This window comes from Myotis yumanensis, unplaced genomic scaffold, assembly GCF_028538775.1.
Source record: "Myotis yumanensis isolate MYYU_CA2020_CCGP unplaced genomic scaffold, mMyoYum1.0.hap1 SCAF_13, whole genome shotgun sequence".
Lineage (NCBI taxonomy): Eukaryota > Metazoa > Chordata > Mammalia > Chiroptera > Vespertilionidae > Myotis > Myotis yumanensis.
In genome coordinates this window covers 8,965,510-8,991,442 of record NW_027223764.1, presented here as the reverse complement: position 1 = coordinate 8,991,442, position 25,933 = coordinate 8,965,510, and the positions used below count along the sequence as shown (strand labels likewise).

Below are 25,933 nucleotides of genomic sequence, written 5' to 3'. Positions count from 1 at the left end.
CATTTACCACTTGTTCTTCTTTGCGCTGGGTTGATTTGTTAATGATTCTGTTTTCTTGATTGTATAAAGCTGGGCAGTAATCATCTTTAAATGGTTCCTTAGCTATGGTGATAGCTTTTGCTTTGTTTAATAATGAACTCTGTCAAAAGACTATCGTGCCATGGCTAATTGTACCATGTATTTTTCACTGATGCCCATATAAAATTCCAGTGAATCCTTTAAGATTTTTCTAAGACTTGTTATTATGTAAATGACCTGGTTGAGGTTCCTACCATATTTTACATTTTGAGAAAGAAAAAAACCTCTCTCTCTCTCTCTCTCCCCCAACCCCCCCCCCCCCCCCCCCAACATTCCCTCTTCAGAATTTCTTAGCAGCATGACAAGTTCAATGGGTTGGAGCAGGGGTCCTCAAACTTTTTAAACAGGGGGCCAGTTCACTGTCCCTCAGACCGTTGGAGGGCCGGACTATAGTTTAAAAAAAAACTATGAACAAATTCCTATGCACACTGCACATATCTTATTTTGAAGTAAAAAAACAAAACGGGAACAAATACAATATTTGCATTTGCATGTGACCCGCGGGCCGTAGTTTGAGGACCCCTGGGTTGGAGTATTGGAAGTCCTCAATTTATGCTAAATATGTGCTCTTCCCGACTTTACGTTAAATATGCCAGGAAGTTATGACCAGGATATGTAGGTATTTTAAAAACCGACTTTTCATAATAGAGTGTCCTAATATTTCTTTCTTTGATTTGTAGTGATTGGAATTGGAAGGGGAACAAAAATGTTGACCAGTATGTTGTCAGGGTCCAAGGTAAGAATACTAAAATAGTTTTGTTTTTCTTTCTACCTTGAATATTTTCCTCAATGACCATGTGTTGGATTTTATCGAGTAAAAAATAAACTATACAAATTGCATGAGCGGGTGGCGATCCTGAGTATTCATCACAGTGTCTGCAATCATACCTGAGAATTAAAAATATCTGAGACTACAAATTGGAAATCCAAGATTGAAAAACAAATTTGATTCATAAGAGCAAAAACTCTGCTGTGCCCATATTTTAAAAAAATCATATCTATTTTTTTATATAATTATATTTCTTAGATGCAAGGGAACTTATAGATCATAAATTCCATTGGCAGATTTAATAAACCTTGGAATTTTTATGGAAACAATACCATTTTGTAAAAGGTGCACTTTTCAACAAACACATGCTTTGCTAAAGAGAAGAATTTGGCTTCTTTAAGATGCTAAGTTACATCATTCACCTGTGAGAGCAGCCTTGACTTTTTTGAGGCTCTTGAAAGGAGGGAGAGGACGGACTGTGCAGTACTGGGGGAGGCCTGAAACCTGTGGACTGCGTCAGGCCTTCAGTGAGGAACCCTCAGGAGGAAACAGCGGGTGAAGGAGAGTGAAACGAGATGTCAAAGTGGTTAACCCTTCTGGGCCTCTCAGGTTTTCCTCAGGAAAAATGACTTGATCCTCTCTAGGGCCTCTTCCAGTTCTAAGAGATAATAACCTCTGTATTCGATTAGTTACTAGGGTATAATAGTTGGGGCTAGGGACCAGTGAAAATGCCTATGGGAAGACAGTTAATAGGCCCTTAGATGGAGAAGAATTTCAGCAAGTTGCTGGACTTAGCTTTTTGTTTTAAAACCCTTTCTCTGAGTGGGATATAAATAGTTGGTAAAGTGATTTTTGTCTAAATTGTTTTGCCTAATTTTTTTTTTTTAAAGGTGGTAAAGGACTGTTTAAAATTGTTTTTTAGTTCATTGTAGACCAATTGATGACTTTTGTAAAATGTAATGAAAATGTTACAGCATTGTCACATTGCTGAATAAATTTCTAAACGCCTTCATTTTCTGAAATTAATCTTGTCGTGGACATTGGATCTTGGACCACACTTTGAGTGGCAATGTTAGCTTTTCTTAAAATAAAAAGCCCTGGAGAGTGTAATGCCTTTGACATTACATTTTAGTTACCAACTGTCATAAAACCTGTCTCTTTCCGTTGAAATGGATCTTAACGCCTTAGATAAACAGAAGAATTCAGTGTTGCTCGCTCTGCAATCTTGAGAACGTTGGTGTGGAAAAGACGCAGAATACAAACATTGTTTTAGAATGCAGGAGTTCGACTGTTTTACAGTAAATATGTATACTGTGCTTAAGTGACACACAGCTTAGAATGTGTTTCTGATAAATGTGTGTGTGTGTGTGTTTTGCCAGTCGCTTAATATTTGTTTATTAATATTAACTCTAAAGTATAAGCAATAGTAATTTTGATATAGAATAATGGATGATTTTTATTTTCTTTTTTGATATGATTTGGTATTTTCCAAAATCTTTACAATAAACAAGTGACTTTTATAATAACAAAAACAGATATATTTACATTAAGGAATTTCTTTGGGTTTTCCCCAGATAAAATATTTTGAGTTCATTGGAATATTTATTATCCACCCTCAACCACAAGTATGCAAAACACATTATATGTTATGGAAAGGTTTTACATGTAAATTCCAGGCATATTTCCAGAAATATGATGACTGGAAATGTAAATACATTGTTGGCTCTGGTTTAAGCTTTATTTGTCACAAACCATTTTGGTATTGAATTAGGAAAGCTGAATGTCATACAGTGAAGTCACTAATCCTCAGTAATTTAAATGGAAAATCCCAGGTGCCTCTCCTCACAGGAACCTAGTTCTTGGGTGCGTCGCATTTCAAAAGTAGGATTATTGTCTCATTAGCTGTTTGTATTTTTTATACTTGGAGTTTTAGATTGTGTATGTGCTGAAATATTAAATCATTCGAATTTTTAACTTTGTTGAAGATTATATTTTTCTCAAAAGCAGTTAAAAACTGTTCATGCATTTAAAAAAATAGATTTCGGGAGGAATCTTAGAGATCCTCATATTCAGGGGCTTTCAAAACTTTTTTTTTTAATTTTGTTTTATTGCTTAAAGTATTACAAAGAGTATTATATATATCTCCTTTTTTTCTTTCTCCCCTTGACCAAGACCCAGAGTGAGTAAGAAATTCATTTGACATCATGATCTTATACACACATACATGTAGAAAATTTTTATTAAACAACTTTAACTGGATATAAGGCTGCTCCCATATCTATGTGGGAGCACACCATGGCAGTGCCTGTAGGCAAAGCCAGCATTTCCTCAGGAGGAAGCTTTTATCTCCTCCAACAGCTGAACAAGTGTGATTGTTGGGGTATACACACTTTTCCACCCTGGATGTGCTCAAGGACAGTAATGTACCCCAAGTATACGGTAGCATGTTCAGGGTAACCAGCCAGTGTCAACCCTGAACGTGACTTGAATAATGCTCCTGTGAAGCGCAGCCGGCTCTCTAAGACCTAAGCAGGCCTCACCACTTAATCAACTTGGTCCAGTTTGTACCTTTTCTTTACCCTCTGGTTAATATGCATGCTTTTCATTAGCACTGTACTGGAAGTTTTGAAGGGCTTACACTTAGGAACTGTACAAAAGCACTCCTTTTTTAATGAAGGCATTCAAAGCCACATGTTTTTGGTTTGGTAGTGTTTTTTTAAGTGTTCTTCCTCATTCTAAATAATATCCCTTTGTTTGTGAAACTTTGAATCACAGGCTTTCAAAATCAAACTTCAGAAAAAGCAGTGCCTCGTTGAGATGGAAATAATTATGTACACTCTCTGTAACACAAGCATATTCCTTTCTTCTGATGAGTTCAGAAGCCGACTTGCTTTTAAAGTTGTCTAGTGGGGTTCAGGGAGCTGGAGGATGAGTGAAGTAGAGAATAGAGTGATATTAGTATCCGCAAGGAACCATGAATCCCAAAGAGCACACGGTTCAATGGAAACTTTAAAAATTCTACAGGTCCTCCATTTGTTTTATTGTAGTGGAATTATGCTGTAATGAATTCATTCATAGAATTCACACTTTCCAGATATACATCATGGAGCATAAACAACTCTAAAACCCTGTCTCTGTGTAGAAGGCCAGTGAAAAATACTTTAGACCCCATAGCACAGAATGGCGGGATTGTGTATACACATTCCCAGATAGTTTTTCTCCTGCCCCATAACTTCTTGGTGGTGAGGCTCTGTTTCAGCTGAAGGCGTAACTGTCTGGGTGGGTTTTTCTAAGTCAGTGGTTCTTAACCTTCTGGCCCTTTAAATATGGTTCCTCATGTTGTGACCCAACCATAAAATTATTTTTGTTGCTACTTCATAACTGTAATGTTGCTTCTGTTATGAATCTTAATGTAAATATCTGATATGCAGGATGGTCTTAGGCGACCCCTGTGAAAGGGTCGTTTGACCACCAAAGGGGTCGCGACCCACAGGTTGAGAACCGCTGCATAAGAGAATAGCACAAATATGAAATATACTTCCTGATTGCATTGTATTTTTCTTATTCAACTAGACAGGTTATTAAGACAAAAATCAGAAAGCATTGTGTTGCTTTACTGTTTCTTATGGGAACTCACTGTAACCAGATGAGTCACTCTAACCACTGTTATTGTGAATCATTTTACCTTTTCTTTTTTTTTTAAATAAAGTAACAATAATAGTATTTTTTTTTTATTATTGCTTACCAGGGCCAGGTACTGTTGTTCTAAACTCTGCTTCTTTTCAGGAGGTTCTGTTGTTATCCCTATTTTGAGATCATGGGAACGAGGCTGTAATAGGAAAGACTACTTTAGCATACATTATGGATTGTGGTGGAGTGAGGATTCGAACCTTTGCGTCTGTGCTCTTCCCACTCCACCCTACTGTACTTCTCCCTGTTTTATGCTTCATCAAGGTTGATTGTTCCAAAATAGAGAAGCAGAAGTGGGGCATTTCAGCTGATGAGACTGAAGGTTTAGTTACAAGAAAATCATTTTTGTCAAAAATAATAAAAAATTTAAAAGTCAGTTCAAATGCACTAGAACATTCCTTCCGTGTTGTATTTGTAACAATAAATCTGAACTGTATAATAGAAGATTATTTCATAGAGGGGCATGAGGCTGATATAGACTGTCTGCTTGCTTATGAGGATTTGAAGTTTAATATTTTTTTTCATTTGTGTCTGGTCCATTTACTAGCATAATAAGCTTGTTAATAAACTATATTTGAGCTTCCTCTTTTCAAAATTGCTCACATAGCCCTGGCCGGTGTTGCTTAGTTGGTTGGAACATCGGCCTGTACACTGAAAGGTTGCTGGGAGGCAACTGATTGATGTCTCCCTCTCACATTGATGCTTCTCTCTCTCTCTCTCTCTTTCTCTCTCTGCCCCCCCTCTCTCCCTCTCTCTCCCTCCCTCTTCCTCTTCTTCCCATCCTCCCTCCCTCCCTCCCTCCTCCCTTCCCCTCTCAAGTCAATAAGCATGTCCTAGGATGAGGATTTAAAAAAAAAATTGCTCACATAGCTACAGATTTTGCTCAATGGGAATTACATTGCATTTTTCTCACTATTCTATGTGATGCTCCAATTAACATTTGAATTTGACTAAATGAGAGACGTATAAAGACTATGTAGTCCAGTGTGCCCCGAAATGAGTAGTAAAACAGTCCTCAGTTAACTAAGAATGACCTAATTCTTTCCTTGTGAATAATGACCATTTCTTCGAAGTGACTTTTGGTAAAATTGTTGACTCTTGTGATGGCCATGTACGGGTGTATTATACCATTCTCATTAGTATATATGAAAATTTTCCTTCCCAACCAAAACTAGTTTTAGAAATCTGTGTGCAATAATAGGCCATTTAGTGGCCAGGGAGCGGTCAATGGGGGGAAAAGGGAAACATATGTAATACTTTAAACAATCAAGAATTTAAATTTTTTTAAAGAGGCCATTTATAAGCCACAGTTATTGATAAAATCAGGTTTTTCTTTGTCATGTTGGCTGGTGTGGGAAGTTTGCTAATGTTCTCCAACTTACACACATACTTCCCACATATCAGAAACTAACAAAACACTTGCAGTCTGTTATTTTTTTGCCTTTATTTTGTATCAAGCTGGTCGTATTAGTAAAATTCTGTATGACTTTCGGGACATGCATGACAGTTTTTTTACCGTTGTGGCCTGTGTTTCTCCCTGCGTCTCTTCCTCTAGAGGTATATTGCCATTGGAGAGCTGGGGAAAGCTACCGACACACTGGATTCTACAGGAAAAGTAACGGAAGAAAAACCTTACGGTATGGCGTCCATCTAAAGTACTCTTTTTTAACATCTAGAAAAATTTCTTGTGAATTCAGAATTCTCTAACTTGATACTGCCAGTGATTTTAGTTTCCAGTACATTTTTTTTAAAAATGATGGGAAATGGTATATTACATTGTTCATTTGGTATGAGTTTGTTAATAAAGATTTATTATAATTCTTTTTCTATAGTCAGTTTTTATAATGTTCAGAATTCTTGCAAATAATTTCCTTTCCGAAAAACACTTGTTGCCAGGATTTAGGACATTTTTCCTAGTAAATGAGAAACAAAGCAGAGAGGCTCTCCTGTTAGATGCTACCTGTGTCTTGCAATTGTCTGTTTTATTTGTTTATTTATTTTACAGTTACTTCTTAGCTGTTGAAATAAATGCACCATGTTTAGCGCTTTAAAACTAGTCATGTCTCTCTGCTTTTGGAGTACATAGAAAGATACGACAAAGGGGAAGCTATTTCTCTGGAAATAAAGCATAACTCACTGAGCCCAGCTTAATTTTTCTACTATGCCTTTTTTTTTTTACTACTTTAAGAAAGGATAGATAAATGAAATGGTTTCCTAGCAACTGTCCCAGTTCTCATGCTATTTATAATGCAGCAGTTTTGTACAGTCAGTTCACCTTCGTTATTATGTCACCAATTGTGAGTTATATGTAGGCTTTCTGGGGTGTGATTTTTGCCTGTGTTTAATGTTATCACCTCCTTAATTTACCTAAAGGCAATCCAGCACCTGGCTTCTCTGTACTTTTGTGTTGAGTGTCCTCATTATATATTTCCTATTACCCCAGTACTGAGACAACCTCTTCCTCATTCATTTTATCTAAATTTTCCAATTTACTGGTATAAAGTTGTTTATATTTTTTATGATTTTTTAATTTGGAAATAATATCAAACTTAAAGAAAAGTTGCAAAAATAGAGCCATATGTTTGTAGTTCTCAGCATACAGATCTTTTACTTCTTGATAGCATTATTTTGATGCTGTTATAATTGGATTTTTAAAATTTTAAATTTCTGATAGTTCATTGCTAGAATATGGAAATGGAGTTGATTTTTGTATAATGGTCTTTTATCCTTCAACTTTGCTAAACTCACTTATTAATTCTGGTCGCTTTTGTGTAGATTTCTTTTTAGGGTGGGTGTAAAGTAGACTGTTTTTCAGGTCTAGATTAGCCTTACTCCTGAGACAGGCTTTTCTAGGGTCTCGATCGAGTGCCTTGGCTGTTCACCCGAGTTTCTTCATTCCGGATGGTTGGAATTCAAATGTCTTTCATCCTTGTGGGAGCTTTGGTACCAGTTCTTTGGTTAATTTTGTGGCAGCTCGTGCTGTATATATGTGCAGCTTGGAATTTAGCCAAGTCTCAGCTGGAGCCCTATAGACATCTGTGCAGTTCTCTCCAACTCCAGCTGCTGCTGCTTCCCAAGGTCTGGTTTCTGGTTGTGAGATCCCAGCGCTTTGTTTGGAATTTCCCTCCCCGCACCACCGTTCAGAAAGCTCCTCCAAGCTAGAGCAAGTGATGGTGGGCCTGGCCTTGCTTCCTTCCCTCCTCTCAGGGAGGGCAGTGCTTGCTGCTTGCGGTCTGATGTTGCAAAGCAGCTGTTTATTATAGTTTCTTCCAGTTTAACAGCTGCTTATGGTGGCAGCGCTCTTTCGTGGCCGAGTATTGTTTCGAACTCTATCATGTCATTTTTTTACTTTCTAGTTCAATTAAGCACCATCATCCTGTAAGTTCACGGAAAGAGGCACTACATTTTAAGCAAATAACAATGTGTAACGTGATTGTGCATAAATTAATTTTATGCGAATGAGCTTTAAAAATTAATTTCAAATTAATACTGTCACATTGATGATTTATTAATTTGCTAGACAAAGAATGATTGCCCACACCCTGCGGCATTTGTATCAGACCCATCTCTTCTGCCAGATGGACTTCTCTGGGCTCCTTATTGGCTATCCTTGCTTTGGAGGTTTTATTCTCCACTCCTTCTTAAATCCTATGGAGGCAGAGTCTTTATTTTTATGTCATAGGGACAATTATTATTATTTGGATTCCAGCTGCTGCTGCTTCCCAAGGTCTGATTTCTGTTCGGTGACAGTGCTCTGTTGTAGATATAGCCAGCATACTTACTACATACTCGTTTAGTAGTGAATATAATTTTTATTTATAATATTTGTTATACTCACTTTTTTTTTTAAATTAAATCTTTATTGTTCAGATTACATTTGGTCCTCTTTCCCCCGCCCCATAACTCCCCTCCTTCCAGTTCCCGCGCCGCCCTCCGCCCTCACTCCCCATCCACTGTCCTCATCCATAGGTGCACGATTTTTGTCGAGTCTCTTCCCGCATCTCCCATTCCCCTTTCCCCCCCAAGAATAGTCAGTCCATTCCCTTTCTATGTCCCTGATTCATTGTAATCACCAGTTCATTCTGTACATCAGATTATTTATTCGCTTGATTCTTAGATTCACTTGTTGATAGATGCATGTTTGTTGTTCACAATTTGTATCTTTACCTTTTTCTTCTTCCTCTTCTTAAAGGATACCTTTCAGCATTTCGTATAATACTGGTTTAGTGGTGATGAACTCCTTTAGCTTTTCCTTATCTGTGAAGCTCTTTATCTGACCTTCAATTCTGAATGATAGCTTTGCTGGATAAAGTAATCTTGGTTGTAGGTTCTTGGTATTCATCCCTTTGAATATTTCTTGCCATTCCCTTCTGGCCTGCAAAGTTTCTGTTGAGAAATCAGCTGACAGTCGTATGGGTATTCCCTTGTAGGTAATTGAGTCTCTTTCTCTTGCTGCTTTTAAGATTCTCTCTTTGTCTTTTGCTCTTGGCATTTTAATGACGATGTGTCTTGGTGTGGTCCTCTTTGGATTCCTTTTGTTTGGGGTTCTCTGCGCTTCTTGGACCTGTAAGTCCATTTCTTTCACCAGGTAGGGGAAGTTTTCTGCCATTATTTCTTCAAATAGGTTTTCAATATCTTGCTGTCTCTCATCTTCTGGCACTCCTATAATTCTGATATTAGTGCGCTTGAAGCTGTCCCAGAGGCTCCTTACACTATCTTCACACTTTCGGATTCTTTTTTCATTTTGCTTTTCCAGTTGGGTGTTTTTTGCTTCTTCGCATTTCAAATCTTTGGCTTGATTCTTGTGCTCCTCTGGTCTGCTATTGGGTATAATATTCTTTATTTCAGTCCATGTATGCTTAATTTCTAGTTTCTTTATCGTAGCATCGAGGGTCTCATTAGTTTTCATGAGGCTCTGCTCAAGTTTATTGCAAGCCCTCAAAATTGCGTTTTTTAGCTCCATATCCTCCATTTCTGTCATGTTTTTTTGTCTCCGCATCTTTTATGCTTTCTTGGTGCACCCCCTTGTGGTCTTTGTGCGCAGTCTTGTTCTAGTTAAGCCTTGATTGTTGTAGTTAATACAAGAGGGATTTGACCACCAGGCAGACTGGCTGTGAGAATCAGCTGTGTGGAAAACTTCTGTCCTCTGGAGAGGTGCTAATCTAGCCTTTGCCTGGGGCGATCAGGCAAATGGCTCTGCGCAGGGCTTGGGCGGGGTGGGCTCAACAGGGCGGGCGGATGGAGCAGTTATGGCTGCTCTCAGTCCGTCCCCAGGGGCTCTGCCTCTCTGTCCCAGCAACTGCTGCAAACCTCGGAGGGACCGTAGCCAGACAGTCCCGCTTCTCCCGTTTGAGTCTGGGCCCCTAGAGACTCGCCCGGATCTGGAGCTCAGAGTCTGAGACTCCCTCCTGATTGAAAACGACAACCGCGCCCTCAGCCACCAGCCCGCTTTGAGCGCGCACCTCCGTACCTTTAAATTTTCCTCACTTCGCCTCCTCTGAGCCTCGGTATGCTGTTGTCTTTGCTTCTAGTTGAAGAGTCTCTCCTCAGCCAGCCTTCCTGTGGTTCTGGTTGATGTCCGTTCCGTCTTTTAGTTGTATTTTTGAAGTGGTTGTTTGCGGCAGCAGTCTCCGGTGTTTACCTATGCCACCATCTTCGATTCTCCTGTTATACTCACTTTTATGCTAAAATATTATATTCACTTTTATTGTAATATAACTTTGCATAGGCTTTCTGTCTGGTGATTCAAACATTAGATGAATGATTGGCCTAGGTCACTTTTAATTCCCTTTAGACCTTGAATCTGTTATTCCACAACAAATTAAGTGCAGCAAGACTATCTTGAGTGCCATTGCAGTTGTGTACATTAGATGAGAAGAAAAGCTGTTTTTGCCTTTAAGGAGCATAGAATTTCATTATCAAGATAATACCTGTGGGGTGTGTGTGTGTGTGTGTGTACAGTTTAAAATTGTGTATGAGTAATTGCAGAATAAACAACACAACCCATAAATGTCTGGGATGTTAAGTCAGAGAACGACACGCGGCAGAAGTAGAATGGGAGGGAGCACATCTTGTCATCGTGTGGGGGATGCCAGGAAAAGAGCCATCCAAACAGGACAAAGGAGGACACGTTAGCAGGAATGTCAGTAAAGAGACCAGCCTAGCAGTAAAAGCTGTTTGGTCTTATTTTTTAAAATGTGTTGCTAAGTTATGAACTATTGCAATGTTATCAACAATGGCATTTCTTTCTGCTATTGCCAGCATGGTGTCTAGAGTTGGAAGTTTTGCAAAACTAAGATGCCACCAGTAATTAGGTTTTAATGTTGCAGGAGAGTAAAATTTTAATGGAAAAATCCTCATTCGTATCATGAGCTACGTCTGTTTGAAAAACAGGATGAACAGAATAGCCTTCTGAGGTCTGCCTTTTTGGAGCAGCTAAGTGTTGGAGAAATTCTTTTCAGTTCTGTAGCTCCTCTCTGTTTGAGTCTATAGTAGATTCTGGTCCTTTGTTCCTTTTGAACTTGGAAGAATCAAGGTCACAGTGAGGTTAAGACTGTCTTGCTGTGTTGGTATTGAATCTTGCTCTCCTTTCATTTTTATTCTGGTGTTAGAATAGTAATTCAAAGTGGATTAATTATTTTTTGTTAATATTGTTTAAATAAAATAAAATGTAACAAGTATATACCAGAAAAAATTTAGATTTCCTACAAAGTGAAAACAAAGCACTGTAATTTCTTTCCATTATCTATGACCTAAGTTATAGAATACTTCTATAATTTATTGTGTTATTGACTGTGAAATATGCAAGAATGAAAATCCCAAATATTGAATTTCAGTAATAATTTTCAGTTGTAGAAATGTACGTTAATAGTGCATCATTTTATTTGGAAGTATCAAACAAGCTGAAAATATGACTAAGTGATATATTTATTTTTTAAATTTAGAGATATTTATTTATTTTTAAATTCATCTTTATTGTTGAAAGTATTACAGATGTCCTGTCCTCCCTTCCCCACATTGACCCTCTCCATCCTGACCCCCTCCTCCCCAGGCCTTCACCACACTATTGTCTGTGTCCATGGGTTATGCATATATGCCTATAAGTTCTTTGGTATATTGAAAGCTTTTTTTATGTCTTCATTCAGATTTTCTAAAATTGTTGTTTAAAAAATGCTTAGTAGTCATGCTAAAAGTCTTCGGTATGTACATTTTCTCTTTGCCCTGGCTTATTTTTGAGGCAAAAGTGAGACTCCTGATTAAGAGTATTCACTCAGGGGGAAGGTGGGGTAAGGGGAGAGATCAACCAAAGGACTTATATGCATGCATATAAGCCTAACCAATGGACACAGACACCAGGGAGGTGAGGGCATGAGTGGGGGGTGGGGGGACAATGGGAAGGATAAGGACACATATGTAATACCTTAATAAAGAAAAAATAAAAAGAACAGAAGTTGAAGAGCAATGAAGGGGGAAAAGGAGACTGATAAATACAGCTTTGCTGGGGGACAGAATTCAGTGTAAGGGTATAAAATGGGTATCACGCCATAGAACTATACTGAAATCTATTCAGTACAGTTTTTAAATGTTTCATACTTGATCATCTTCAATTCTGCATTAAGTTGCTTATAATATTTGATGCCTGGAGAAACGTAGAAGATAACTTACGGGTTTTTTCCTACTTTCTGACCACCTCGTTTTTGGTCACTGCGGGGCCATTTCTACAGCCAATGCAACATTTCCTAAGTTCCTCTAAAGGCCATAGTAAGAACCAACTAAATACATTTATATGATTGAATCATTTTTTTTTTTTGGAGCAAATAAATGGAAGCAAAGGAAATTTGGTTTTAAAATTAGACAGTATAAGGCTTTCTTCCCCTTTTACCTCATGAATGTGTAATTTATTTATTTTAACAAGGTAGAATTTGCTAATAAAACATACACTATAGTATATGCTTTTGTCGGAAAAAATTGTAATGAATTTTCAGAGCTTTTGGTGCTGTGCAAAGAGCACATGTACTTCTGTGGTTGTCTGAGTGTCCCTCTTTTTGTTGTTCACGTTTGGCAGATCAAATAACACAAGAAGATATTGAAGGCATTTTACAGAAATTCACTGGGAATATAATGCAGGTACCTCCCCTGTAAGTTCAGTTATTAAACTTGAGTAAATGTTTAGCTTTATTTTTCAATGGTTGACATCACTTTAATTTTTTAAAAAATTTGCTTTTTTAAAAAATGTATGGTGAGACGGGTTTTAAATTTGGCATAGCAAATGATCATTTTGCCTCCAAGGTAAAGACTTAAACATTTTAGCAGGCGATGAATAAACATTGTTTTGGATCTTACTGTTGAAATAAATTAAACATATTTGTATTCACAAGAACTGTTTTAGAACTTTCTTCTCTGTGATTGTTCCAGGGATTTTGTAGTCTAATAAAATTTTATCTCACACGGCTAAGATCTGTTAAATAGATTACTTGCTTATTTGTTTTTCAGGAACATTTTGATAACTTTTAGGTGAAAATGAATATTATTGGAATGGAAATTGTTTCAAGGGAATATAGCTGAGATCCTTGTGACTGGAGGCCTGGTGCCCTTTACCCAGGATGAGGTCTAATGAGGACGTGACCAGACCACCTCCAGAAAGATGGTTAAAGAATAGGATTGACAGGATTGCTCATTGGGCGCCAGACTGAGTCCTGTTTGTCTCAAAGATATTTAGGAGCTTTATTCCTGACACCCTTGAGGAGTAGAGTAGAAGAAATAACCAGTTCATTTTTCTTAGAAGGACTTGCAATTTAAAGGGCTGCTAGCCATCCTCTCCATGCTGTAATCTGGAATTAAATTCTGTCATTTTTTCTTAATTCTTCTTTGTAAGCTATTCTGCATTAAAGAAAGATGGACAGAGACTTTCCACTTTGATGAAGCGAGGGGAAGTAGTAGAAGCAAAACCTGCCAGGCCAGTTACTGTGTACAGTCTCTCCCTTCAAAAATTCCAGCCACCATTTTTCACATTAGGTAAGACAGAAATTCAAAATCATTTGTATGTATGTGTACCTTTATTTTGTGTTCGGCTACTTTTGTGTGATTTTAATGGATCCCTAGGATATTGGAGAGTTCTAAAATTCAAATTTATGGAAGGTTAGGATTTGTTGATACCCTTTGATAACACATTTAATGAGGATACCTACAGCTGGAGGTTTAGAAATACCTTTCTCAATGTTTTTTTTTTTAATATATTGTATTATACTGTTCTATATAATAAAGCGGCAATATGCAAATTGACTGTTATACCCTCGCACAAAGATGGCTGCCTCCATGTGGTCAAAGATGGCCGCCACAAGATGGGAGGGCAGTTGTGGGCCATCAGGCCAGCAGGGGAGGGCAGTTATGGGTGACCAGGCCTGCAGGGGAGGCCAGTTAGGGGTGACCAGGCCTGCAGGGGAGGGCTGTTAGGGGCAACCAGACTGCAGGGGAGGGAAGTTAGGGGCGACCAGGCCAGCAGGGGAGGGCTGTTGGGAGGGGCCAGGCCTGCAGGGAAGGGCAGTTAGGGGCAACCAGGCTGCAGGGGAGGGAAGTTAGGGGCGACCAGGCTGGCAGGGGAGGGCAGTTGGGGGCGACCGGGCCAGCAGGGGAGCAGTTAGGCGTCGATCAGGCTGGCAGGGGAGTGGTTATAGGGTGATCAGGCTGGCAGGCAGAAGCGGTTAGGGGCAATCAGGCAGGCAGGCAGGCAAGCGGTTGGGAGCCAGAAGTCCCGGATTGTGAGAAGGATGTCTGACTGCCAGTTTAGGCCCGATCACTAAACCAGCAGTCGGACATCCCCTGAGGGGTCCCAGATTGGAGAGGGTGCAGGCTGGGCTGAGGGACACCCCCCCGCCCCCCAGTGCATGAATTTCATGCACCAGGCCTCTAGTCTTTCTATAAAGTTGTAAGTAACATACCTGAGATCTTTATGGAGAAGAGTAGGTGAATATATATTTTCAAATTGTAATGTTTTAAAATTTATCTTATGGATACTTGTTCCCCCATTTTGGCTAGTATCTGATAGTTTACCTTCAGTATAAAATCCATACTAATTTTTCCTCTTAAAACAAAGCATTTTGAGTTTTAGAATAAGACATCTAGGAATAGTGTATTTTTTTCACCTTCTTTGTTACCTGCAAGTAACTGTTAAAGATAATGGAAATAATGCATGAGGCAGAAATGCATTATTGGATACAGGGTACATTTTAATTCAGGATATCAATTTGAATTTATCTAATAAATTTAAAAACCAAAAAGTTTGTTTTGCTTGTTTGGAAATTTTATGATCTCCTAGTTGCAGAAAGTAGTCGCTAAAGCCCTGAACATACAATAGCTATAGTTTGGGATTCTTAAGCTTCCTTGAATTGAGCCTACTCTTAATTTCATGGTGCATACCAAATAGGATTCCTTTAATTTCCCAAAACTTTTTTTTCCTGAACTTTGTTGCTTTAATGTGTTATCCGTCAGAGTATGGTTTTTGTACAATTGAAAAAAAGAAGTCACTCCTTTTCTTTAGTTTCCTGATTTTAAAATGTTTGACAAATGAGAAAAACACAGTCACAGGTATTTCGTTCCATTCCATGAAAACGCAGCAGCTGGGTTGGCACAGGAGATATTATCTATGAAAGTAAGAAAAACTCAAATTTTCCCGATGGCATTGAAGCTATAAATGCTTCAGTTTGTCCACTGGAGGTTGTGATAGGCCAAAAGCGTTGTCTTTGCACCAGCGCCAAAAATAGTGCATGAATGTTGACCCACTTACATTTGATCTAGTGCTCATTTTTTATCTCAGCTCTGGCCCCCACCCTTGAGCTAATGGGAAAAAATAAAGAATTAAACTCCCCAGGTAGTAAGTGCTGATTAATTCCCTTAAATGGCTTTATTTGTGTGATATGACTAGAAGCAGCTGGAATACAGCATGTCTTGTGGGTAAATAAAGATAATCCAGAGCCCTACTCTTAGCCAATAAACTTGTGTTATGCCGTGTTAAGAAGATGTTAAATATGCATTTAGTTTTAGAACATTGTGTAATTTTAGTTATTTTATGATTTCTTTAGGAATATTTCCAAGAAAACACTTAAGGATGCTGAGCTCTCCATGTAGTATATTACCCCAAACGTAATCCCAAAAAAGGATTTTTGTTTATTTGTTGTAATTGTTGAGAGTACAAATCTGAAACTATTTTAAAAATCTACAGCTGATGATAGCAAAGCTGAGATGTCTAACCATTTCAAACCTATTAAATGAACAAGGCGTAGAAATCTGAAAATATTTTTTTAAATCTTCAGCTCATGATCGCAAAGATGAGATTTCTACTTAAAACCTATTAAATGAACAAGGCTGAAGCATTAAGGTGGTATGACTTGCCAGTTAATTTAAAATGTGTTCATGAGTTTCTGCTGTTTGCTTTCTCCACACTCTGACTTTTCAATCTCACAAACACATACGCTGCTGGATGAATAATTTATGTTTTAGCGCATAAATATTTTATCACCCGATTGTTTGCATAGTGCATTTTTACATTTGTTTAGAGGCATCTTTTCTATGTAAAGTGGATTTCATAGGAGGTTAGCAATTTACCATGTCATTGTTAACATTCCAGATGTTGAGTGTGGAGGAGGTTTTTATATCAGAAGCTTGGTCAGTGACATTGGCAAAGGTAAGCATAAATGTATTATGAATTATCGTCTAGAGAGTAATATCCCTTTTTTGATGAGAAGAGGGAATTTCCTGTTTGTCATATCTTTGAGTACTGGCCTTATGATCTGTGCTCTCGCTGCCTCCAGCTTCGGAAGCATTCGAGGTTTATGGCACACAATTATCAGCATCGGCAGCTGCAGCGAAACATTTGTAATGAGAGAAGGGGGGCGGGGGGACAGAAAATGACGATGGGAATAATGAATGGAAGGACCAACATTTTTTTCAAGCACAAAATATTTGAACCCAAAGCAGGGAGGAGGGAAAAAAAGACGTATCCTTCCACAAGTTATTTTCATTGGTACAAGTCAAGCGTTTTAAAAACTGGAATCCACAGTCTTACAAAGAGCCAGGAAGTGGCAGTTCTGGCTCCAGTGTTTGCTGGCAGTTGTGACACTGGACAGGTCATATTACTTCATCTGCCAAGTGAGAGTAATGGTTACCTCATGGGGTTTCCTCGTGGGTCAAATGAGAACAGGGTGTGTAAGTTCCTTGTGGACTTTAAAGCCGTTTATAAGGTGAGTTATTAAATACTATTTTGCTATTTAATCGTTTCTCAACCCCAGGGTTCTTGGTTCTTATGTTGGATTATTGCAACTTTACCTTTGGAGTGGTTTTGAGAGGTTTGAATAGAGTTCTCCTCTCATTTGAAAGTAGAGCCTGCGATAGGTGAATGACTTGTCCTTGTGGGTTTCCTTCCACCTTCTGTTGCTGCAGAGCTCTCTTCCTGTGCCAACGTGCTGGAACTGACCCGGACCAAGCAGGGGCCTTTCACGCTGGACGAGCACGCCCTTCCCGAAGACAAATGGACCATTGATGACATTGCGCAGTCTCTGGAGCATTGCTCATCTCTCCTCCCAGCAGAGCTGGTGCTTAAAAAACCAAAGCCCGAGGACTCTCAGGAGCATGGTTTGAGCTGTGAATATATAACTCTGAATGAGACGAAGGGAGAAGACGGTGAAATTAAGACATGTTAAGACTGGCATGGGTCGTCATTTCTTGGTTGGCATTTGAATCCCGTGTACACAATGATGAGCTACGGGCAAAGGACAGTTTTTCCCCTTTTTTTTTGGCACGAAAGAAAAATGTCCATCATTTACAGTTTCGAGAGGGTACAGTGTTATCTGCTATCCAGGATAAAGGAGCCTTGCAGTTGTTCAGCTCTTTGCCGTACCATGGAATGTTCTGGAATATTATTATGTGGTTAGATTGGATTCAGGAAAATCAGCTTTCTGATTTTGATCTTGCTTCAAAGTCTTTTCCTGTGAAAAAGCTGAACGCATTTTCTAATCAAAGAAAAATGACATAAGAGCTACATGTTTCTTTGTCATCACAAAAGTTAATGTAAATTAATGTCACTTTGACTTTATTTTGGCTCTCTGGTGACTGTTGTATTGAAATTCTTACACAATGTTAGAAAAGGCTGTTATTTAACTATTTTTATGTTTTGGTGAGTTTGCCATTATTAAGAACATTTCTTTGATAAGAATGCATTTATTCGGTAATAGCCATGTTTGTTTAGGTCTTGGACATTAATAAACTTTTAAAATAAATGTTTATAATTATACCAAATTATTGCTGCTACCACTTAAGGGATGTCAATGTAGGACTAAATGTTTAAATTGGCCTCTACCGTTAGTACACAGGATAGCCCAGTGGCTTATATTTTGGGAACTATGAGATCTTTTTCTAATATTTTTAACAGTTGACCACCCTGTACTATGTTAGTAAACAACAGTTTTTAAAAAGTAAGCTAGCCCTGAGCGGTTTGGCTCAGTGGATAAAGCGTCGGCCTGCGGACTCAAGGGTCTCAGGTTCGATTCTGGTCAGGGGCATGTACCTTGGTTGCAGGCACATCCCCAGTGGGGAGTGTGCAGGAGGCAGCTGATCGATGTTTCTCTCTCATCGATGTTTCTTACTCTCTATCCCTCTCCCTTCCTCTCTTTAAGAAATCAATAAAAATATTAAAAACAAAAGTAAACTAAAGAATGTATCTTAAACTAAAAATGTTTTTATTCTTTAGTATTTATTCACACCTTTTGAAGGGCATTGTTTTTTAATTTGCTTTCAAATGATATTTATAGCCTTAGAGATAGTCACTGTGCATTTCCAGCTATCTTTTTTGCTTTAAATATTTAAAAAGTTATTCTCAAACATTTTCATTCTAATAGCTTATTGATGTTTGGCCAGTGTTGCTCAGTGGTTGAGCATCAATCTATGAACCAGGAGGACATGGTTCAATTCCCCACCAGGATACGAGCCCAGGTTGCAGGCTCAACCCCCGGTGTGGGGCATGCAGGAGGCAGCCAATCAATGATTCTCTGTCATCATTGATGTTTCTATCTCTCTCTCCCTTCCTCTCTGAAATCAATAAAAAAATATTTTTAAAAAAGACAAGTAGCCTACTGAAAATTTTCTCTCCCTTGTTAACATAATTTTGAAAGTGAAGTCACATTACAAAATAGCAAATTTTCTATGTAATGAGAGTTTCATACTTTTGTTATGGAAGAACAATATATTATGCAGCCAGTCTGTAGAAATTAGAAATGTTTAAGTCCTGCTTCGTTTATTCAATAAGTATAGTTTCAAAAGGAGGAATCATTAAAAATTTTCATAACATAAGAGTGTCTTGATTTTTATGGATTGCATTTCTTTTAAAGTAGCTGCCTTCTTGCAACCTCTAACTTGAAAATTTTCAATATGAAAACTAACATGATTTTCTTATGGCTAACCTACTAGAAACGGAATATAAAAATGCTTATGCTTCAGGAGAGCATTTTCATCACATTAGCCACATATTTTAAATGAAAATATTAAAAGTAATTCTTAGTATGACACAGGACATTATAAGGAAAAGAGTTTGATATCTCAAGGTATTAACCTACAATGCCAAACACACACAGTTGTAAATTCAAAGTTTACAGTTTTATTTATTCCTATCTAGTGCCCTGCAGATTGTCAACCGAAAGTGGCAGTGGCTGCTCGTCTGTTGGAATGTGTTCACGCACTGCAGTGAAGGTCCCGATTGAGGGATAAGGTCCCTATAGAGGAACATTTACAGGGGAATTTCTGTTGTACATCTCAAAAATTGACATGTATGATTTACTAATGGAGAAGAGTAGAAATTATTTGAATAGACAAGTGACTTTAAAATAGTAATGATCTTTTTCTTTTATATTAAAAACATTGAAGAAACTTGTGCCAAATGGGAAAATTCCCCATAATCCTCACCATCCCTGTGCAGTGACTTCAGAACTTTAATTTTGTATTAATATTTTCCCTTTTGTTTGCATAATTACAATCTTAAAATACCTATCCCTTTTTAATTGGCTGGGTTTTTTTTTACTTCATTTTATTGGATATGTAATTAGTTTTGATCATTATTATTTTAATCATATGACTTCGTATTCAGTTTATTTAAACTATTTTCTATTACTGAACACTTGTTATTTTTTATTTTATTAGGATAAATTCCTGGGAGTGGGATTATTAAGTGGGATAATATGAACAATTTTACCATTCTTAATATGTTTGCCTTATTGCTTTCCCAAAGAGATGTAACATTTTAGTGTCGCCATTTCAATATTATCAGTTCACTAAAAGTTTACAGCTTTTTAGGTGGGGGTTTGATATGTTGCTGCTAATTTAGTAAGTATAAGAGAGAGTTTAAAATTGCTCTAATTTACTTTTATGTGACTTTCCGTGTACCTTGTTCATTTTCATAAATAAATGTCTTATGGTATCTTTATACATTTGTATGAGTTATTTATGCAGGTAATACTTGGTAGAAGTATTTTTATGGCCTTTGTGTTGTTTTTTAATTTTATTTTCATGTTTTAATTTTTGCTAAATAATTTAAATAATTCTTCAGATTTTATAGTTGTCATATTTATGAGTATGAATAGCTAAAATTTATTTAAACTTTAAAATAGTATTCATAGCTCTTATAAGCAGCTGAAACTGATCAAGATGATCTTAACATTTTAAGGCTCATCCAAAAACAAATTAGTTTTCTCCCAGGAGTCTACTATTTAAGTACCAACTTTATTTTTCATTTTAGTCAAATCGTTAAATACGTGTTTCTTACATAGTTCTAGGCCTAGAAACTAGGGAGTGACTTCCTTTGTGTCTGAGACTCCCAGAATTTCTAAACTGTCATTCGGGGCCTTTACGAATTAATTACAGTCTTAGTTGTTTTCATCTTACCTGCTTTTAGAATGCCTGCCTCTTCCTTCCATGCAATTTAGAACTGAAACAATTCATATTTCCTCTGAGTTTATTTTTCCTTGCAACCTCAGCTGTCTCATGGGCTCAAGAAGTTTTCCATTTTTCTCTCGCTCTTAGGGTGATAGTGACATTGTCTTGAAGCTTCCATCCGAAGTGCAAGCATAAACTTAATGCTTTAACATTTTTCCCCAGCATTTATAGTTGCCAGGATGTTGAGGTTATTTTGTCCACAGCTTTTGCTAGAAATGGAACTCTATATACAAAGAGACACCATAATATTACAGCTAATTTTATATCTTTAGAAAACAATCTGTTGATCCATTAAGTAACATTTAATGAACTAGCAGTCCTACAGTCAAGGTACTTTGACATTAGTTGACGTAATTCTTTTAAAATAAGTCAACTAAGGTGAGAAAATTAGGGCATAGAAAAGTAACTTTTCCCAACTTCAAGTAATGCATGAGTAACTTAGAGGCTAGATAGCTTATGTTATTAATAATATTTTGGCTCACGCAATTGGCTATATGATCTAAAGGTGATGATTAGGTGATTTTATTCCATATCATTTAAATGTGTCAGTTGTCAAAGATTTATGAGTGCCTTTGGGTGAGAAACAATGTAGAGCAGATGAAAGTCTTGAAGACATAGTCCATCCTTTAAGAAGCTTTCACATACTTCAGATGGGAACTCAAGAAATGTACCTAAAGGGTGTCCCAAAATTCACGCAAGATTTGAATTTTGCGTGAGCATTAACAACAACAACAACAACAAATAAAAGCCTAATTTTACTTGGTTTATTGAATCAGATTCTAATATCTGTTGCCCTTTGATTTCAATCCCTTCAATTTGATAAGCATTACCAAGTACCAATTATGGCCCAGGAGCAGGGACAATGAAGACCAATGAAGACCACGGCTTTGCGTATGTGCCAGCAAAGCCATGGAGGCCATTTACCTGATGTGCTATTCCATACATAACCCTATTCTGTATACTTTATGAATCAATAAAAAATTTACAATTTTTAATTATAAACCTGTGTTTTCTATCAAAATTACTTCTTGCATGAATTTTGGGACACCCTTTATAAAAAAGGTAAGGAATGGTGCAAGAGACTCCCTAAGTGTCAGTGAGTGGTATTGCCCCAAATGCTAGTGCTATTTAATGGAGCAGTAATTAATTTCTGCAAACTTCTGTTGAGCCCCTGAGAACAGAGGAGGGAGAACACAGTGATCAGGATGGCTGCATTGAGGAGGAGCGCCTTGAATAGTAGATACTATTCAAAGACTTAAGAGAAGAAGTTCAGGAGGAGAGATGGCAAAGATGGCAGTGTACCAGGCACATTCAGGGAGGAGGAGAATGGTCAGGAACATTCATGTCAGTATGTGGTTACAAAGGCAGATTGGTGTTCCATCATTTGGAACTTTGAAAGCCAGAATTAAGTAACGCTTCACATGGAAGCTCTACTTTTAGGAGATTAATTTGGCAGTCATGTGGCAAGAACTGAAGAGGCAGAAATACAGGACAGGGAGCCCATTTATAACTGAGTCTGGGGCAGTAACCGGATTAAGGTAATAAAAAACTCAAAACTAGAATATTACTACATACCGGACATTTGAATGGACTATTTAAACGAAAATTGATGGTAATCAGTAAATTTGAATTTTGGTATGAGTAGTATTTTCTTGAGCATTGGGTAGTTGGTGTAGTTGCCTATGATAATGACAACCATGATGAGAATTCTAATGTGTTTTTTACAGCCTTGAGTTCCTTCATGACCAGACCGTGAGCCTCCAAGAAAGGATTGTGCTTTTTCACATCTCTCCAAAGAGTCTGGGATATAGTAGGTTTGTTGAATTTAATCTATAGTTACGGGTTCCCAACTATTATTGAAATGTTAAATTATACCAGTGGTTGAAAGCCTGGGCTCTGGAGTTGTAGATTTTCCAAGTTCCGATCATTAGCTGTTAACATTAGGTCAGTTAATTAACTCCCCGAACCCCCAGTTCCTCATTTGTAAAGTGGGGGTATTAATAGTGTCTACTTTATAAAATTATAAAGTCTAAATTAGGTCATTCAGGTAAAGTGTTGAGCATGATTCTTAGAACTGAGCAAGTAGTGAACAGAAGTGAATGCCACATAGCTGATCTATATGTAAGAGAAGAATGAATCCAAAATTCTCATGGTTGGGGAGATTAAAAATGGCGGCAGAGTAGGAGGATGCGCACAGACATGCTCCCAGGAACAAGCTGGAATTACAACTGAAATACGGAAAGGCTTCCTGAATAATCAATGGAAAACTCACAGGAGAGAACCCTGATACCGAAGGACCAAAGGTGGAGATAAATATATGATCTCACTGATTTATGGAATATAATGAACAACATAAACTGATGAACAAAAATAGAGCCGGGGGGTATGGAAGGAATATACTAGAATATAATAGAAGTAATCCTGTTATTTGCAGATTTTTAACATTTCCTACAACTTTTGTGATACCATACTATGTTAGTATAGTTTTGGTAACATTATATTTAAAATCCTTTTATTCTTGAAATATTAATGTTTATTTCATATAATATTATATGTAAGATCATTTTTCTTGAGTTGGTGTGCATTGCATGCAACATCATATTTAAAATCGTTTTCTTGAGATAATGTTTATTGCATGTAAAAAATATTTTGAAATAACAGGATACTGAAACATTTAAAAAACACACACAAAATTCTCATAGTTTATGGACTCAAAGTAAGACAATATTTTGGTAGACAAAGAGTAACCTGGCAGCAAAGATAATTAAGTGGTGCAACAGGCTTTTGATGCCAATAAAAAAAATCTTTAGGGAATGTAGATGCTCACCTTTTGTATATTGAGTACTAAAGTATATTTAATGGACACAGACATATATACCATTAAAGTTAGTAAACCCCTTTCACTTCCATCATCTCACTTGACCAGCCAACAATCCTGTGAAGTAGGAAGGATGGGTCTGCGTCTTATTTTGGTGAAGAACTTTAAGTGGCCTTGAGTACTAGGTAACTTGCCATGAGTCACATAGCCAGAGTGGCAGAGCTGGGTCTCTGACTCCAAAAGGCTATGTGTATGACATCTGGAGAAAAGTGATCAGAAGCACAGATGTTTAGTGGGAGGAATGAAACACTTGCCGTAATGCCAAAAAATAACTGGAAATAAAAGCAGAAAACAAGACATTTGTTTCTGTTATAATATGACAGAAAAGAAAGCTCTTGCGGTTTGGGATTGAGCATTCAGAGAAGAAATGGGGAGACCACTCTTGGAATACGGCATCTGCTTCTGGCTACTCGTGACTGGGTTTATGGAAACCAGCTGGATGATGTTCAAAGAAAAGCTCCAAAATGATTAAGGGGCTGATGGCATTGATTAATAAGGAAAGCTTGAAAGAATTAAATGCACACAACTCAGCCAAGGAAAGACTGAGGAAAAACAAGGTAAATGTATACCTTTTTCATAAATATATGAAATGTGTAACTATTAAAAAAGGAGATTAATTAATTAGCATAATGCATGGGGGTATACTAAGTAGTAATCGGATAAAATTTAAGCTGAGTATAAAGAAAATTTCCCCGATAGTTTATTAAGGTTTTCTGTGGCAGAGCCTTTCCCTAGAGAAACCATAGAAGTATCAAGCCTTAGAATTTCTAAAACCTCCCTGGGAACTCGGTATTAGATGATGTTAGAGAATTATTATTAATTTGGTCAGGTGTGATCATGGTATTGTGCTTATAAAAGAACATCATTTTTTTAGAGATACTGTGAAATGTAGGGACAGAACAACATGATGTAAGAGATCTGCTTAACAGTACTACGGCAAGGAAAGGAGAGGAAGGGAGAAAAACAAAGGGAGGGAGGGAAGAATAGGGAAAAAAGAAAGGGAGGGAGAGAGAATGAAAAAAAAAGAGATGAAGCAAGTGTGGCAAAAGGTTGATCATGTCGAATCTGAAAAGAGATCCTATGTGAGTTCATTTTCCTTTTTCCTTTTATGTATGTTTGGAAATGTTTATCATAAAGAATGTAAGTTACATTTTCCTGAGCAAAGCTCACTAGTGTATTAATCCTGGCTTCCCTGATTACTGCCCCACACCAGACCGGGGCCCATGATAGTAGGGATGCATTGCCTCTGTTCACCATCTCATTCTGGCGATGTCGATTGGACTGGGCTAAAGGACTCTTTTCTAAAACTGTAGGTAAGACTCTAACAAAATCCTTAGACCCATAGGCCACTAGAAGAGGGATTAATTTATAAAGGAAAGTGAAAGATTTCAAAACCTAGCAAACATCTCTGAAGCTCAAGTTTAAAAAAGATAAGATTTTTTTTTTTTTTAAACCACCTTCTCTCCATTACCTTCTCTTCTTGCAGGTGGATGTTTAGGGCAGGAGATTTAGGGAGCATTTGGAATGTATGTTCTACCTGCTTTTTTGTTTGTCTGCTTGCTTGTTTGAGGCATATAAATATTTTCTCTGAATTTCACTGTTGGCAATCAAGCAAGAATACAGACCCAGTATCTCAGACCTATCACATCTGAATTTCTCTAGAGTATAAAGCTAGGCTAAAAAATAGCTCAGTATAAGGATGGAGCTGTCTGAAAATGAAGCAGAGGCTGAATGGTGAATAAGCTTGGTTGAGTCTATCTCATGACCAGACATCCTTTCTCCAGCCCAGGGACTCTGTCTTAGCACAGGCCCTTGTCATCTCTCACCTGGGTTACTGCAGTAGCCATAACTAGGCTTCCGTACCTCCAGTCTCTTCCCAGTGGCATCATCCTCCACCTTGACCCCAGAGTGGCTCTTCTGAAACACAGCCGATGGCGACATTCCTCTGTTTAAATTCTTAGCATCTAGAGCAGTGGTTCTCAACCTTCCGAATGCAGCGACCCTTTAATACAGTTCCTCATGTTGTGGTGACCCCTGACCACAACATTATTTTTGTTGCTACTTCATAACTGTCATTTTGCTACTGTTATGAATCGTCATGTAAATATCTGATATGCAGGATGTATTTTCATTGTTACAAATTGAACATCATTAAAGCATAGTGATTAATCACAAAAACAATATGTAATTGTATATGTGTTTTCCGATGGTCTTAGGCGACCCCTGTGAAAGGGTCGTTCGACCCCCTAAGGGGTTGCAACCCACAGGTTGAGAACCGCTGATCTAGATAAAGTGTGACGGGGATTTGCCTGGCATATAGGCATTCTCCAACGAAGACTTGATTGAATGGCTGCAACCTCAGTGCTCCCTCTCTCCCCGTTGCCCTGTCTGTGCCCTTGTACTTACTTAACCTTTGCTCAGAAGGTGCCTTTTCTCCCTTGTCCACCCAGCAGTTTTTCAAGTCTTGAGGTTTATAGCAATGAAGTCTTTGTCGATGGCCTGGTCACAATTAATCCATCCTCCTCTCAGTTGCCATGCACCTC

At 37.8% G+C, this 25,933-nt stretch overlaps 1 protein-coding gene across 1 annotated transcript in view; it reads left to right on the top strand.

Moving 5' to 3' along the window:
* The window catches only part of TRUB1 (TruB pseudouridine synthase family member 1), a 28,798-nt gene extending 8,841 nt beyond the window's left edge, over positions 1-19,957 (top strand). Inside the window, exons 3-8 of the mRNA XM_070431816.1 lie at positions 759-814; positions 6,093-6,174; positions 12,603-12,675; positions 13,413-13,552; positions 16,161-16,217; positions 16,973-19,957. Of these exons, the coding sequence (XP_070287917.1) occupies positions 759-814; positions 6,093-6,174; positions 12,603-12,675; positions 13,413-13,552; positions 16,161-16,217; positions 16,973-17,232 (668 nt within the window). The 3' untranslated portion in view covers positions 17,233-19,957. The remainder of the gene's footprint in view (positions 1-758; positions 815-6,092; positions 6,175-12,602; positions 12,676-13,412; positions 13,553-16,160; positions 16,218-16,972) is intronic.
* The last annotated feature ends 5,976 nt before the right edge of the window (positions 19,958-25,933 follow it).